The 13080-nt window shown below is 42.3% G+C and overlaps 1 protein-coding gene across 1 annotated transcript in view; it reads left to right on the top strand.

The window, feature by feature from the left end:
- The window catches only part of TBX21 (T-box transcription factor 21), an 89767-nt gene that overhangs the window by 26940 nt on the left and 49747 nt on the right, over positions 1–13080 (top strand). Inside the window, exon 2 of the mRNA XM_073608087.1 lies at positions 10374–10528. Coding sequence (XP_073464188.1) covers positions 10374–10528 — 155 coding nt within the window. The remainder of the gene's footprint in view (positions 1–10373; positions 10529–13080) is intronic.

The following is a 13080-nucleotide window of genomic DNA, read 5'->3' as shown; positions in this document are numbered from 1 at the left end:
AAACCATGTGAAATGAATAAACTGTTAATGGAATGAACCTATACCAGTGAGTGAGTTAAGGTGATGAATAATGTGTAATTACTGCAATGATCTGTTGTCATGTTGAAATACTGCCTTGCGGCCCAGTCTCCAAAGGGGGGGATCATGCTCTGCTTCAGTATGTCACAGTACATGTGGGCATTCATGGTTCCCTCAATGAACTGTAGCTCCCCAGTGCTGGCAGCACTCATGCAGCCCCAGTCCATGACACTCCCACCACCATGCTTGACTGTAGGCAGGGCTTTTTTTCAGCGGGAACTAGGGGGAACTCAGTTCCACCACCTCTGGCTGAGATCTTCTACTCCCTGCTCACCACTATCGCTTGGTAACACTAAAGTCCAGCTTCTGCGTTTACAATTGATAACTCATCTCCCAGTAGCTCCCACAGGTCAGATCTCCTGCGCAGATCTCACTAAGTGCCGGACAGGGACAAGGGAGATACAGAACAGGTGCCCAGGGTTTCAGTGCAGTCTTGGGTAGGAGAGGGTGCGTGGTAGGCTGCACCCTCTGTGGTCTCCATTTTTTCCCTGGTGATCAGTTGTTGATGCTCCTGCTACATAATCTCCCTTGCAAGTGACTGTAGTATAGTATAGTATGCTGGGAGGTACTACAGCCGGATAGGTGTTTCAGCTTAATATTGCAACAAAGGTAAGATATATGACAGATGTGGAGCTTTTAAGGAGGGGGGAGAAAATGAGGGCAGAGGGAAGAGATACTATTTGATGCCTTTTGGCAGGTATGTGAGTGTGGCGGACATGGTTGAGTTCCTGCACCTATTCTCTGAGAAAAAAAGCCCTGACTGTAGGCAAGACAAAGTTGTCTTTGTACTCCTCACCTGGTTGCCACCACACATGCTTGACACCATCTGAACCAAATAAGTTTATCTTGGTCTCATCAGACCACAGGACATGGTTCCAGTAATCCACGTCCTTACTCTGCTTGTCTTCAGAAAACTGTTTGTGGGCTTTGTTGTGCATCATCTTTAGAAGAGGCTTCCTTCTGGGACGACAGCCACGCAGACCAATTTGATGCAGTGTGCGGCGTATGGTCTGAACACTGAGAGGCTGACCCCCCCACCCCTTCAACCTTTGCAGCAAAGCTGGCAGCACTCATATGTCTATTTCCCAAAGACAACCTCTGGATATGACACTGAGCACATGCACTCAACTTCTTTGGTCGACCATGGTGAGGCCTGTTCTGAGTAGAACCTGTCCTGTTAAACCGCTGTATGGTCTTTGTCACCATGCTGCAGCTCAGTTTCAGGGACTTGGCAATCTTCATATAGCCTAGGCCATCTTCATGTAGAGCAACAATTATTTTTTTCAGATCCTCAGAGAGTTCTTTGCCATGAGGTGCCATGTTGAACTTCCAGTGACCAGTATGAGCAGTATGAGAGAGTGAGAGTGATAACACCAAATTTAACACAACTGCTCCCCATTCACACCTGAGACCTTGTAACACTAATGAGTCACATGACACTGGGGTGGGAAAATGGCTAATTGGGCCCATTTTGGACCTTTTTACTTAGGGGTGTACTCACTTTTGTTGCCAGCGGTTTAGACATTAATGGCTGTGTTAAGTTATTTTGAGGGGACAGCAAATTTACACTGTTATACAAGCTGTACACTCACTACTTTACATTGTAGCAAAGTGTCATTTCTTCAGGCTGGATTCACACATGTGCGGTGCGAATTCCAGCTCCGTTTTCTCTTAGAAGAGAAAAAACAGCTGTTCAGTGATTTCTCTCTGTTGTATCTGCGGCTCAGCTGAGCAGGGAGAGGGGGGAGGTGTAGTGAGGAGGGGGAGAGAATTCTTGTTTACAACGGTATGCATCTGCGAATCAGATGCGTTCCCATAGAAGATTATGTGCCTGCAATTCACACCACAATGCCCAGAAAACGCACACCTTTTTTGGGCAATGTAGAGTGCGAATGCAAAGCACATATGTTAACCAGCCTCATTCAAATGCACAGATTTTAAAATGTTCTGCGAATTAGATGCGGTGTAAGCCACATCCAATTCACATAGGTGTAAACCCAGCCTCAGTGTTCTCACATAAAAGATATAATATGAGATACTGTATATGCAATATTTGTTTTTTTTAGAATTTTGTAAGTATGACATATGATCTGTTTATGCCATATATAGATACATGAATGCACATTTCTTTGCTCTATATGCATTTCTATATTACTATGTTACTAATATGATATATTTATATTGTAGGACTACTACTACCCATTTGACATAAAACCTCTGAAGAAGCACTATAATTAGTCTGAAACATGTAAGGTGTCTACGCCAGTATGTACAACCAGTATCCATCAGCAGTATGTGCCAGACATACAGAATGCGGTATTTTGGGTATTATGTATCACGATCTTATATTCACAATTAGGGATGAGCCGAACACCCCCCTGTTCGGTTCGCACCAGAACATGCGAACAGGAAAAAAGTTCGTTCGAACACGCGAACACTGTTAAAGTCTATGGGACACGAACATGAATAATCAAAAGTGCTAATTTTAAAGGCTTATATGCAAGTTATTGTCATAAAAAGTGTTTGGGGACCTGGGTCCTGCCCCAGGGGACATGGATCAATGCAATACCTGAAGGGCCTGGTATGGAATTTAGGGGGACCCCCACGTAATTTTTTTTAAAATTTTGGTTCGGGGTTCCCCTGTGGGGAATTCCCATGCCATTTTTATCAATGAACTTCTATGTGTATTGTTGGACCGGCAATGCAATAGCCGCGAGTAGTTTTAAATGACTTTTTTTCTTTGAAATGTCATTTTGCTGTCAGACTGTTCTAAACACGGGAAACATGTGCCCCTTTACAGGAATACTATAGACACCCCCCAGCTACGAAATTTAAAGGGATATTACACTTTTATTGTTTGACTTTAAGCATTATTAAAATCACTGCTCCTGAAAAAACTGCAGTTTTTAAAACTTTTTTTTGCATTGATCCATGTCCCCTGGGGCAGGACCCAGGTCTCCAAACACTTTTTATGACAATAACGTGCATATAAGCCTTTACAATTAGCACTTTTGATTATTCATGTTTGTGTCCCATAGACTTTAATGGTGTTCGCGTGTTCGAACGAACTCTTTTCCTGTTCGCATGTTCTGGTGCGAACCGAACAGGGGGGTGTTCGGCTCATCCCTATAGGTCTTATATAGGTGTATAGGTGTGCAGTGAAGGAAGAATGTCTAGTGTCAGTGGTTACTTACTGGAGAGCACAAACTGCTCATTGCTTAGTGAACCCCTAGCAACCTCTGGAGAAACCCTAGAGTTCCATGGAATGCTGATTTAGAAAGGCTGTGCAAGGGGATGATGTTGGCATAGAATTGACTAATCATGCAGATCAACAATTTTTGCAATACTAAAGGGAGTATCTTGTTTATTAGATTTGAAAGATCATGTCGTTTCAGGTTTAGGATGTTGTACATGGAGGTTTTCTATTTATTTTATTTTTTTTTTCTGTTGGTTGAACTAGATGGACTTTTTTCAGCCGTCCTAACTATGTAACAAGGCAGCTTTACTTAGCAGGAAACAGAACCTACACTTATACAGTATCTCACTATTCTATCTTTTCATGTGACAACACTGAAGAAATTACACTTTGCTACAATGTAAAGTAGTGAGTGTACAGCTTGTATAACAGTGTAAATTTGCTGTCCTCTCAAAATAACTCAACACACAGCCATTAATGTCTAAACCGCTGGCAACAAAAGTGAGTACACCCCTAAATGAAAATGTTCAAATTGGGCCCAAAGTGTCAATATTTTGTGTGGCCACAATTATTTTCCAGCACTGCCATAACCCTCTCGGGCATGGAGTTCACCAGAGCTTCACAGGTTACCACTGGAGTCCTCTGCCAATCCTCCATGACTCCTCTGCCACTCCTCCAGGAGACCTTGCACTCCTCCACCATTCCATTTGAGGATGCCCCATAGATGCTCAATAGGGTTTAGGTCTGGACATATGCCTGGCCAGTCCATCACCTTTGCCCTCAGCTTCTTTAGCAAGGCCATGGTCGTCTTGGAGGTGTGTTTGGGGTCGTTATCATGTGAGAATATTGCCCTGTGGCCCAGTCTCCGAAAGGAGGGGATCGTGCTCTGCTTCAGTATGTCACAGTACATGTTGGCATTCATGGTTCCCTCAATGAACTGTACCTCCCCAGTGCCGGCAGCACTCATGCAGCCCCAGACCATGACACCCCACCACCATGCTTGACTGTAGGCAAGACACACTTGTCTTTGTACTCCTCACCTGGTTGCCGCCACACACGCTTGACACCATCTGAAACATATACGTTTATCTTGGTCTCATCAGACCACATGACATGGTTCCAGTAATCCATGACCTTAGTCTGCTTCTCCTCAGCAAACTGTTTGCGAGCTTTCTTGTGCATCATCTTTAGAAGAGGCTACCTTCTGGGACGACAGCCATGCAGACCAATTTGATGCAGTGTGCAGCGTATGGTCTGAGCACTGACAGGCTGACCCCCCACCCCTTCAACCTCTGCAGCAATGCTGGCAGCACTCATACGTCTATTTGCCAGACAACCTCTGGATATCACGCTGAGCACGTGCACTCAACTTCTTTGGTCGACCTTGGCGAGGCCTGTTCTGAGTGGAACTTGTCCTGTTAAACCACTGTATGGTCTTGGCCACCGTACTGCAGCTCAGTTTCAGGGTCTTGGCAATATTCTTATAGCCTAGGCCATCTTTGCCATGAGGTGCCATGTTGAACTTCCACTGACCAGTATGAGAGAGTGAGAGCGATAACACCAAATTTAACACACCTGCTCCTCATTTATACCAGAGACCTTGTAACGCTAACGAGTCACACGGGAGGGAAAATGGCTACTTGGGCCCAATTTGGACATTTTCACTTAGGGGTGTACTCACTTTTGTTGCCAGCGGTTTAGACATTAATGGCTGTGTGTTGAGTTATTTTGAGGGGACAGCAAATTTATACTGTCATACAAGCTGTACTCTCACTACTTTACAATGGAGCAAAGTGTAATTTCTTCAGTTTTGTCACATGAAAAGATATAATAAAATATTTACAAAAATGTGAGGGGTATACTCACTTTTGTGAGATACTGTATATGTGTGTGTGTGTGTGTGTGTGTATACAGCAAGCCCATGTAAAGGGAAAGTGATAGAGCCATATACACATCCAGGTTTCAATAATCAATATTTTACACTCTTTTTCTTTAAGACGGGAGTCTGGATCAGGCCAGAAAAAAATATGGAAAAATAATGCTATTTAATAATAATAATAATATACATAAATAATTTAATAAACAAAAAAAAATTTCTCTCTAAATGAAACATTCATATTAAACGCCCACGTAGGAGAGTGCTAATTCATTCAGAATTTTAGTAGATGCGGGTGGGCTGAATAGGTTAGGAAACATTAAGTTTCATATCTTGTTGGTTAAAACAGCTTTCACAGAAAAAGAAATAAGGAATCTGTGTTGCTCGGTACATCTTACTGTCGCAACTGACAGCTCCAGCTCACAGCTGTCATCTCAGGTGTTCCCGTACCTATCTACAGGTACAATTTCCAGGAGACAGAGCACAAGATCCTTCAGAATGACCAGACAGACCCTACTCTCTTACATACGTAGTTCATACAAACAACTGCAGCAGTGCAAAACTGTTTTTTTTTTTACTATTTAGTTCAGCCTAGTTTTCCACTCCCTCACTATCCTGCTAGCTCAGTTTTATTACCGCCCCCTCCCTCCCCCCCCCAATATAGTCTTAGGACAGGATTGTCATTTGTCTGGTCTGGATTTTAAGGGGAACCCCCACACTAAAATTTAAAAAAAAAAGCTGTGGTGTCCCCTAAATCCATACCAGGCCCTTAACAGAGCATGCAGGAAAGGGGGGTGGGGTGGGAGAGTGCCCCCCCTCCTTAAACATACCAGGCCACATGCCCTCAACATGGGGGGGTGCTCTGGGGTAGGAGGGGAAACCCCTAAAGCACCTTGTACCCATGTTGATAAGGACAAGGGCCTCTTCCCCACAACCATGGGCAGTGGTTGTCAGGGCCTGCAGGCAGGGGGTTTATCGGAATCTGGAAGCCCTCTTTAACTAGGGTTCTTTCAGATCCTGCCCCCCCTCCCCCCGATGTAAATGAGTATGAGGTACATACAGTAGTACCCCCTAATCATTCACCAAAAAAAAGTGTAGTGTAAAAAAAGACAGTGGGCAGTATTTGACAAGTCCTTTATTTAAAAAACAAAAAGAAAAAATGTCCCCTGGTATAGATCCATCATCAATCACAATGCCCACCACCACCGCCGATCCAGAAAAAAAAGGTCCACACCCGATGAAGGTTGCCACCGTCTGACAGATCTGAAATAACTAAGGGGCAGGAGCCATCCGATGACTTCACTGGTTGGCCCCACGCCTTGTGACATTACCGACCCAGCATGCCCCCTGTTGATGATGTCATAATGGGAAAGGGTCACCAGGAATTTTTTTTTAAATAGATTTGAAAGATCGTGTAATTTCAGAAAGGTCATGTAAAAGAAATAAGGTCTTAATTCTCACTGTATAAATTGTATTTGTATAAATACACAATGGCTTCCAATAGACTTAGTGCTATGCAAAGTAAGAGATTTTTTTTCTGTAAATATTTTTTTGCCTTCCTTTGGATCAACTGTGGGTATAGTGGGTATAGGATGTTGTTCATGGATCTTTTCTATTTATTATTTTTTTTCTGTTGGTTGAACTAGATGAACTTGTGTCTTTTTTCAACATCACTAACTTTGTAACAAGGCAGCTTTACTTAGCAGGAAACAGAACCTACACTTACTGTATATATGTGTGTGCACGGCAAGCCCATGTAAAGGGAAAGAGATAAAGGCATATACACATCCAGGTTTCAATTTTTTACACTCTTTTTCTTTAAGAGGGGGGATCTGGATCAGGTCAGGAAAAAAAAATGTAAAAAATAATGCTAATTAAAATTATAATAATAATATACATAAATCGTTTCATAAACAACAAAAAAAAGGATTTCTCTCATTCATAACACCCACGTAGGAGAGTGCTATGTCATTCAGGATTTTAGTAGCTGAGGGTGGGCTGATTAGGTTAGGAAACATTAAGTTTCACATCTTGTTGGTTAAAAGAGCTTTCACAAAAATAGAAACAAGGAATCTGTGTTGCTCGGTTCACCTCACTATCACAACTGACAGCTCCAGCTCACAGCTGTCATCTCAGGTGTTCCAGTACCTATCTACAGGTACCAGCACAAGATCCTTCAGAATGACCAGATGACCTGCTCTCTTACATACAGTAGTTGATACAAACAAATGTAGGCATAGTTCCCAACTGTCCCTGATTTCGAGGGACTGTCCCTGATTTGGAACAATGTCCCTCTGCCCCTCTTTCCTCCTCATTTGTCCCTCATTTTGTTCTGATCCATATAACTGTATATAAAATGCACTTTTTATCTTTCAAAAAGTGATTCCCAGTGCTAAACCTTTCATCCAATTTCTAAATTCTTGCATTTGTACATTTTAAAAGCCAATATAAAGGAATAGTAGTGGTAAAAAAAAGTCCTTGTGGGTTTAATGAATCTTTTTTTGGGGTTATTCTCCTTTAAGGGGGTGTGGCAGGGGGCATGTTCTATGCCTACATACGTTTGTTAGTAGGTGTCCCTCATCCCCAACTCAAAATGTTGGCAGGTATGCTGTAGGTAGCCTATGTGTACATGAACACATAGGATAACATGCAAGGGAGTTTAGAGGCAATAACAAAAAAAAAACATGGAGTGTGCATGAGGCCTTAGTGCTAGTTAGTTTTTCCATGTTTGCTCATTCAGTGTTAGTACTTTGCAGAGACAGAACTTAGGATAGTCATTGTCTTCTTAGACTTCAAAAGTCTAAGACTGGAAAAACACAATCTGTGCTGCAATTAGAAGTAAAATTGTGTTGGATTTAACTTCTGTGTTTTATTGAAGAGTTAAAGCGTTTGTTAACCCAAAAAAATGGATCTTGCCCCTTTAAAGCATGTTATGACACAGTGCTTGTCCTGTGTCATTTGGCCCCCTGTAACACCTAAAAAACCTGGCTGATTCTGCCAGTTTCTCCCCACCCCTCTGCAAGCTGACCACTGTGTATCATGGCTGCTGAGACCAGACATCGTGGTCAGTTTACGTGCCTCTGCCATCAGCAGTCTGCTATCTGCTCTCCTCTCTGCTCCTGTGTCCTCCTCCCCCTCCCCTTTCTGTCTGTGTGTGAGTCCCCCCTCCCCCCTCCTGCTGCTCTCATAACATTAACCTGTAAACACCATCAGCACTGCTTCCTATTGCAGTGTCCCCCCTCTGTGAATGATTTATAAATATAAATGCTGTAAATACCTCATTTAAGAGCCGAGATTGCGATCACATGACCAGCCAGCTCTCTCCTCCAGACTGACATCAGCAGAGGAATCTCAGCCCCGCCCACTGCATCTCTCAGAGGAGGAAAGGAGAAAGCTGGGCAGTCATGTGATCTCAATCTCGGCAGTGAAATAAGGTATTTGCAGCATTTATTTTCATAAATCACACACAGAAGGGGATACTACAATAGGAGGCCATGCTTATGGTCTATACAAGTTAGAGCGGCTTAACAACCACTTTAAGCTGCCTATGGATGGTGCCAAGTCAGAAGGTGACCATACTGTCTGGACAGGGTTTAAGGAGGTAGTTGAAACAGAATATTGACTGTTAATGTAAAGAGGATTCTACACTGATCACCATTAAAGTGGTGGAATTTACAATGACTTTGTAAGGAAGGAATTCTGCACATACCACCAATGCCACTGATTTTATGGTGGTCAGTGAAAATATCCTTGTTACATTGGTGATTAGTTTAGAATTCCCTTTCATTGGCTGTCAGTGTAAATGCTCCCTTACACCAATGTCAGTAGAAGAAGGGCCACATTCCCTGGTTTTAATAGCTATATACCACATGACTCAGATGAGCAGTGCTGTGATGATGGTGCCTCTTCCTAGTGACGTTGACCATGGCAGTGGAACTATGTAGGCACCTTAGGGACAGTGTAAAGTCCAGAAACTGACCAGGCTTTTTTTTTCACCTAAAGTACCCTGGTGTGGTCCAAATTCCAGAGCACAGATATATAGAATTTGGACTTCTGCTGAGATAAGTGTTCTTCTTATGGCTTTCAAAGACAAGCTGAACTGACCTCTATTTTTGGGCTTTTCGTGGTGAACTAGATGCTCAACAATTCACTCATCAGACTGGCTCAGATAACTGGCACTTGCATTTCCTGCAAAAGGTAAAAGGCATTCCCAGATACAGTAAAACCTTGGTTTAAGAGTAACTTGGTTTGAGAGTGTTTTGCAAGACAAGCAACATTTTTTAATAAATTTTGACTTGATATACAAGCGATGTCTTGATATACAAGTAGCATCACGTCACAACTGAGTATAAAAGAGAAGAGAGGCGCCTCTAAGTGTAGCAATATTGTTACATTTAATGAAGGTACAACATTTAGCAACTCACATGGTTGATGATTAAAACAGGCAGTATGCAGGCATCCGGGGTAAAGCTGTCCACATAGACCATCCTCCGCACCGCTATCAACGTCATCTCTTCCACGCTTCACTCCACGAGCGTTTCAAGCCTCGCTTTCAGATCGCTCTACTGCAGGGTAGACTTCCCGGTTACAATTGCAGACTGACAGCGGTGAGAGCCGGCGATGTGGAGGATGGTCTATGTTGATAGCTTTACCCCAGATGCCTGCATACTAAGATGTGCCTGTTTAAATCATCAACCATGTGAGTTGCTTAATGTTGTATCTTCATTAAATGTAACCATATTGCTACACTTAGAGGCTCCTCTCTTCTCTTTTATATTCTGTAGCTCCTACTGGATTTTGCTTCTAGGAGGCTTCCATTTGTGGATTGACATTTTATGGTTACACAAAAAAATATAGTCCATATAATCTTTTTATATGGACTATAAACTGGAATGGCCTATAAACTGAAGGACTTATGAATATATGCTATGAACGAATCATTTGAGTTCCCATTATTTTTTATGGGAAAATTTGCTTTGATATAAGAGTGCTTTGGATTACAAGCATGTTTCTGGAACAAATTATGCTCGCAATCCAAGGTTTTACTGTATCAGTTCACTCCATGAAGTGTATGCTTCCATGCCATTTCAAGAAAGGTAGTTGAAATGCATTCTATTACTATAAGCCATAATGGTGTCTGATACCATGTTACGTATTTATAAAGCTACATGGCTATTTATCATATCTGGCATTTATAACATAGGCGTATGTTCTCTCTTACAGACGCATGTTCCCATTCCTTAGTTACCGTGTGTTAGGTCTGGATCCTCTTGCCCAGTACACGTTACATGTGGAAGTAGTTCTGGCAGATCAAAATCACTGGAGATTCCAAGGAGGAAAATGGATCCAATGTGGCAAAGCTGAGGGTAACATGCCAGGTGAGAAATAAAATACCACTTTGATGCCACATGTTACAGAAAAGTAGAGAGGCTGATTCACCATTGAAAATGCTATTTGCCTGGCCATACTGAATCGGTGGTTTTGATGCGTTTTTACATTACTGACCTAGAACAGGAATACAGATTAGTAATTCTGACCTCGCTTTGATTTTCCTAAACTGTTTTAGATTAGTTTAAGTATTGAAATCAAAGACAGCCATGCAACTAGCATATGAAAATGATGTCATCAGTTGCAGCTTCCATATTTCTCTATTTCTATTAACCCCTATGCTGGCTATAGAATTACAAATCTGGTAGTTCAAAACACAACAATTCTACCTCAAACGTATCCTCTGTACTTGCAATCTCTACATCCTGCTGCAGTCGCTGATCGACAAAAGTTTTCCAACATTACCGTTCATCAAATCGTGTCTGCCAAACCGGCCAAATTTCGATCTACCTATGACTAATTTTAATATATGTAGTATGATCTTTATATTGTTGCCTACAGAGCATTCATGGGGAGCATTCAATTATCTATATTGATCTATACATACTGTAGATTACAACAAGATTGGAGAAAATGTCCGATTGTCTTGTACATGGCAAAATCTGCATTGCACTCAAAGCAAATTATGGTCTTTAGTATCTAAGTATCTGTAAATTCCATTCTGCTAATGTTACTGTCTAAATTGTATATCAAACCCACAAACCCAGCACTAGAATTATTGCTCTTGCTCAGATGTTTGCAGCGTTACCCCACATGTGTGGTGCAAGAACCGTTTACATATGTGGGCGTGACCTAAGTATGCGCTCAGTACTGTGCGCAAAATTTCTTTACACGGTCTCCTTAAAAAAAAAAAAAAAAAGTGATCACTTTTATTGCTATCACAAGGAATGTACACAACCCTTTACGCAGAGATCTGGGGTCTAAAAGACCCCAAATCTCTCCTCTACCCTTTAGAAGCAAAAGATCAAAAAAAAAAAAGTTATCTTTTGCTTTAAGAAAAAACAAAACATGTTTACATGGCCCAAGAAGCGGAAGTGATGTCAGACATTGCTCCGGCCCTCCAAGGGCATAGAGATGAGCAGTGACCATCTTGCCATCGCTTATCTCTATAGAAAGACACTGCCATCACCGGATGGTTTCCGGGCTCAGTGATCGGTAAAGTAAGCCGCGGAAGTTGCGGGGGACCATTTTTATCTGAAAGCAAGCTGCCTAAGGGAAAGAAAATGGTGTTATGGCATCTAGCTGCAGCCATCATCCCAGTATTTAACGTCAAAATAATGACGTGAATTTCCAGTTATGAGGTCATGAAGTTACCTTGGTCCAGCTTGGACTGGTTTAAAGCTTGGTTGTATGAAAAAAAACAAAAAACTGACAGATCACCTCATCCACACAAAAATGTGTATTGCAGGGATCTCTCCTGCTGTGCTATTGTATTTTGACAGCGAGGACTCCCCTACCACCAGAAAACACTGATCAGCGCTTGCAGCCATTTGCTGTGAGCACTGATCGAATGCTGGTTTTCCAACAAGACCGTTCGACAAAAGCTGGTCGTTAAATCAGCTTCTGACGAACAGAAATCTGTACACAGGTACCGAAAGTTGTCCGGTTCTGTGCTTTCTGTAACTGGAGGAAGTGAAGCTGGTGATGACACTTCCCTGCCTATCCACATCATACAATCAGAGAAAGCCTTCAATTCATTGAAAAAATAAAAGGCATTCTGTAAATGTTGAATAGATAAGGACCGGCACACGAACTTTGGATTGCTGAAACACATGATAAAAAAATCCATATAAACTATATTACCAAAAGTATTGGGACACCTGCCTTTACACGCACATAAACTGTAATGTCATCCTGTCTTAGTCCGTAGGGTACAATATTGAGTTGGCCCACGTATTGCAGCTATACCAGCTTCAACTCTTCTGGGAAGTCTGTCTACAAGGTTTAGGAGTGTGTCTATGGGAATATTTGACCATTCTTCCAGAAGTGCATTTCTGAGGTCACGAACCGATGTTGGTCGAGAAGGCCTGGCTCGCAGTCTCCGCTCTAATTCATCCCAAAGGTATTCTATCGTGTTGAGGTCAAGACTCTGTGCAGGCCAGTCAGGTTCCTCCACACCAAACTCGCTAATCCATGTCTTTATGAGCCTATTTTTGCCTGAATGCATCTTTAAAAGAAACCTGTCATTAATGATTATGTAAGCTTCCCTTGTCGACCTCTCCTGACAATGCTAGTGTCCTGGTTCTAATGCTGATACCTTGGAGTGGGTATTGAGGAGGGCCCAGTACAAAAGTTAATACCTCCCAGAGGTCTAATTTAAATGTTTTGTAGCGGTACCCCCCGTAGGGGCTGCTAGATATTGTGGTCTACCTGTCACCCTGCCCGGCCCGGCATTCACTTCCCAGTCACTCTTGAGACAATAAACAGTCCATATGCTTGTTTTGTATTTTATTGAGGGATTTGAACTTGGATGGGGTAAGGGAAATTATGGGATGCCCAGAATCAATAGTAGTATCAATTGGATGATCAGTTGGAACCTCTA

Source organism: Aquarana catesbeiana, linkage group LG12 (assembly GCF_042186555.1).
Source record: "Aquarana catesbeiana isolate 2022-GZ linkage group LG12, ASM4218655v1, whole genome shotgun sequence".
Lineage (NCBI taxonomy): Eukaryota > Metazoa > Chordata > Amphibia > Anura > Ranidae > Aquarana > Aquarana catesbeiana.
This window is presented reverse-complemented; position numbering and strand designations above follow the sequence as displayed.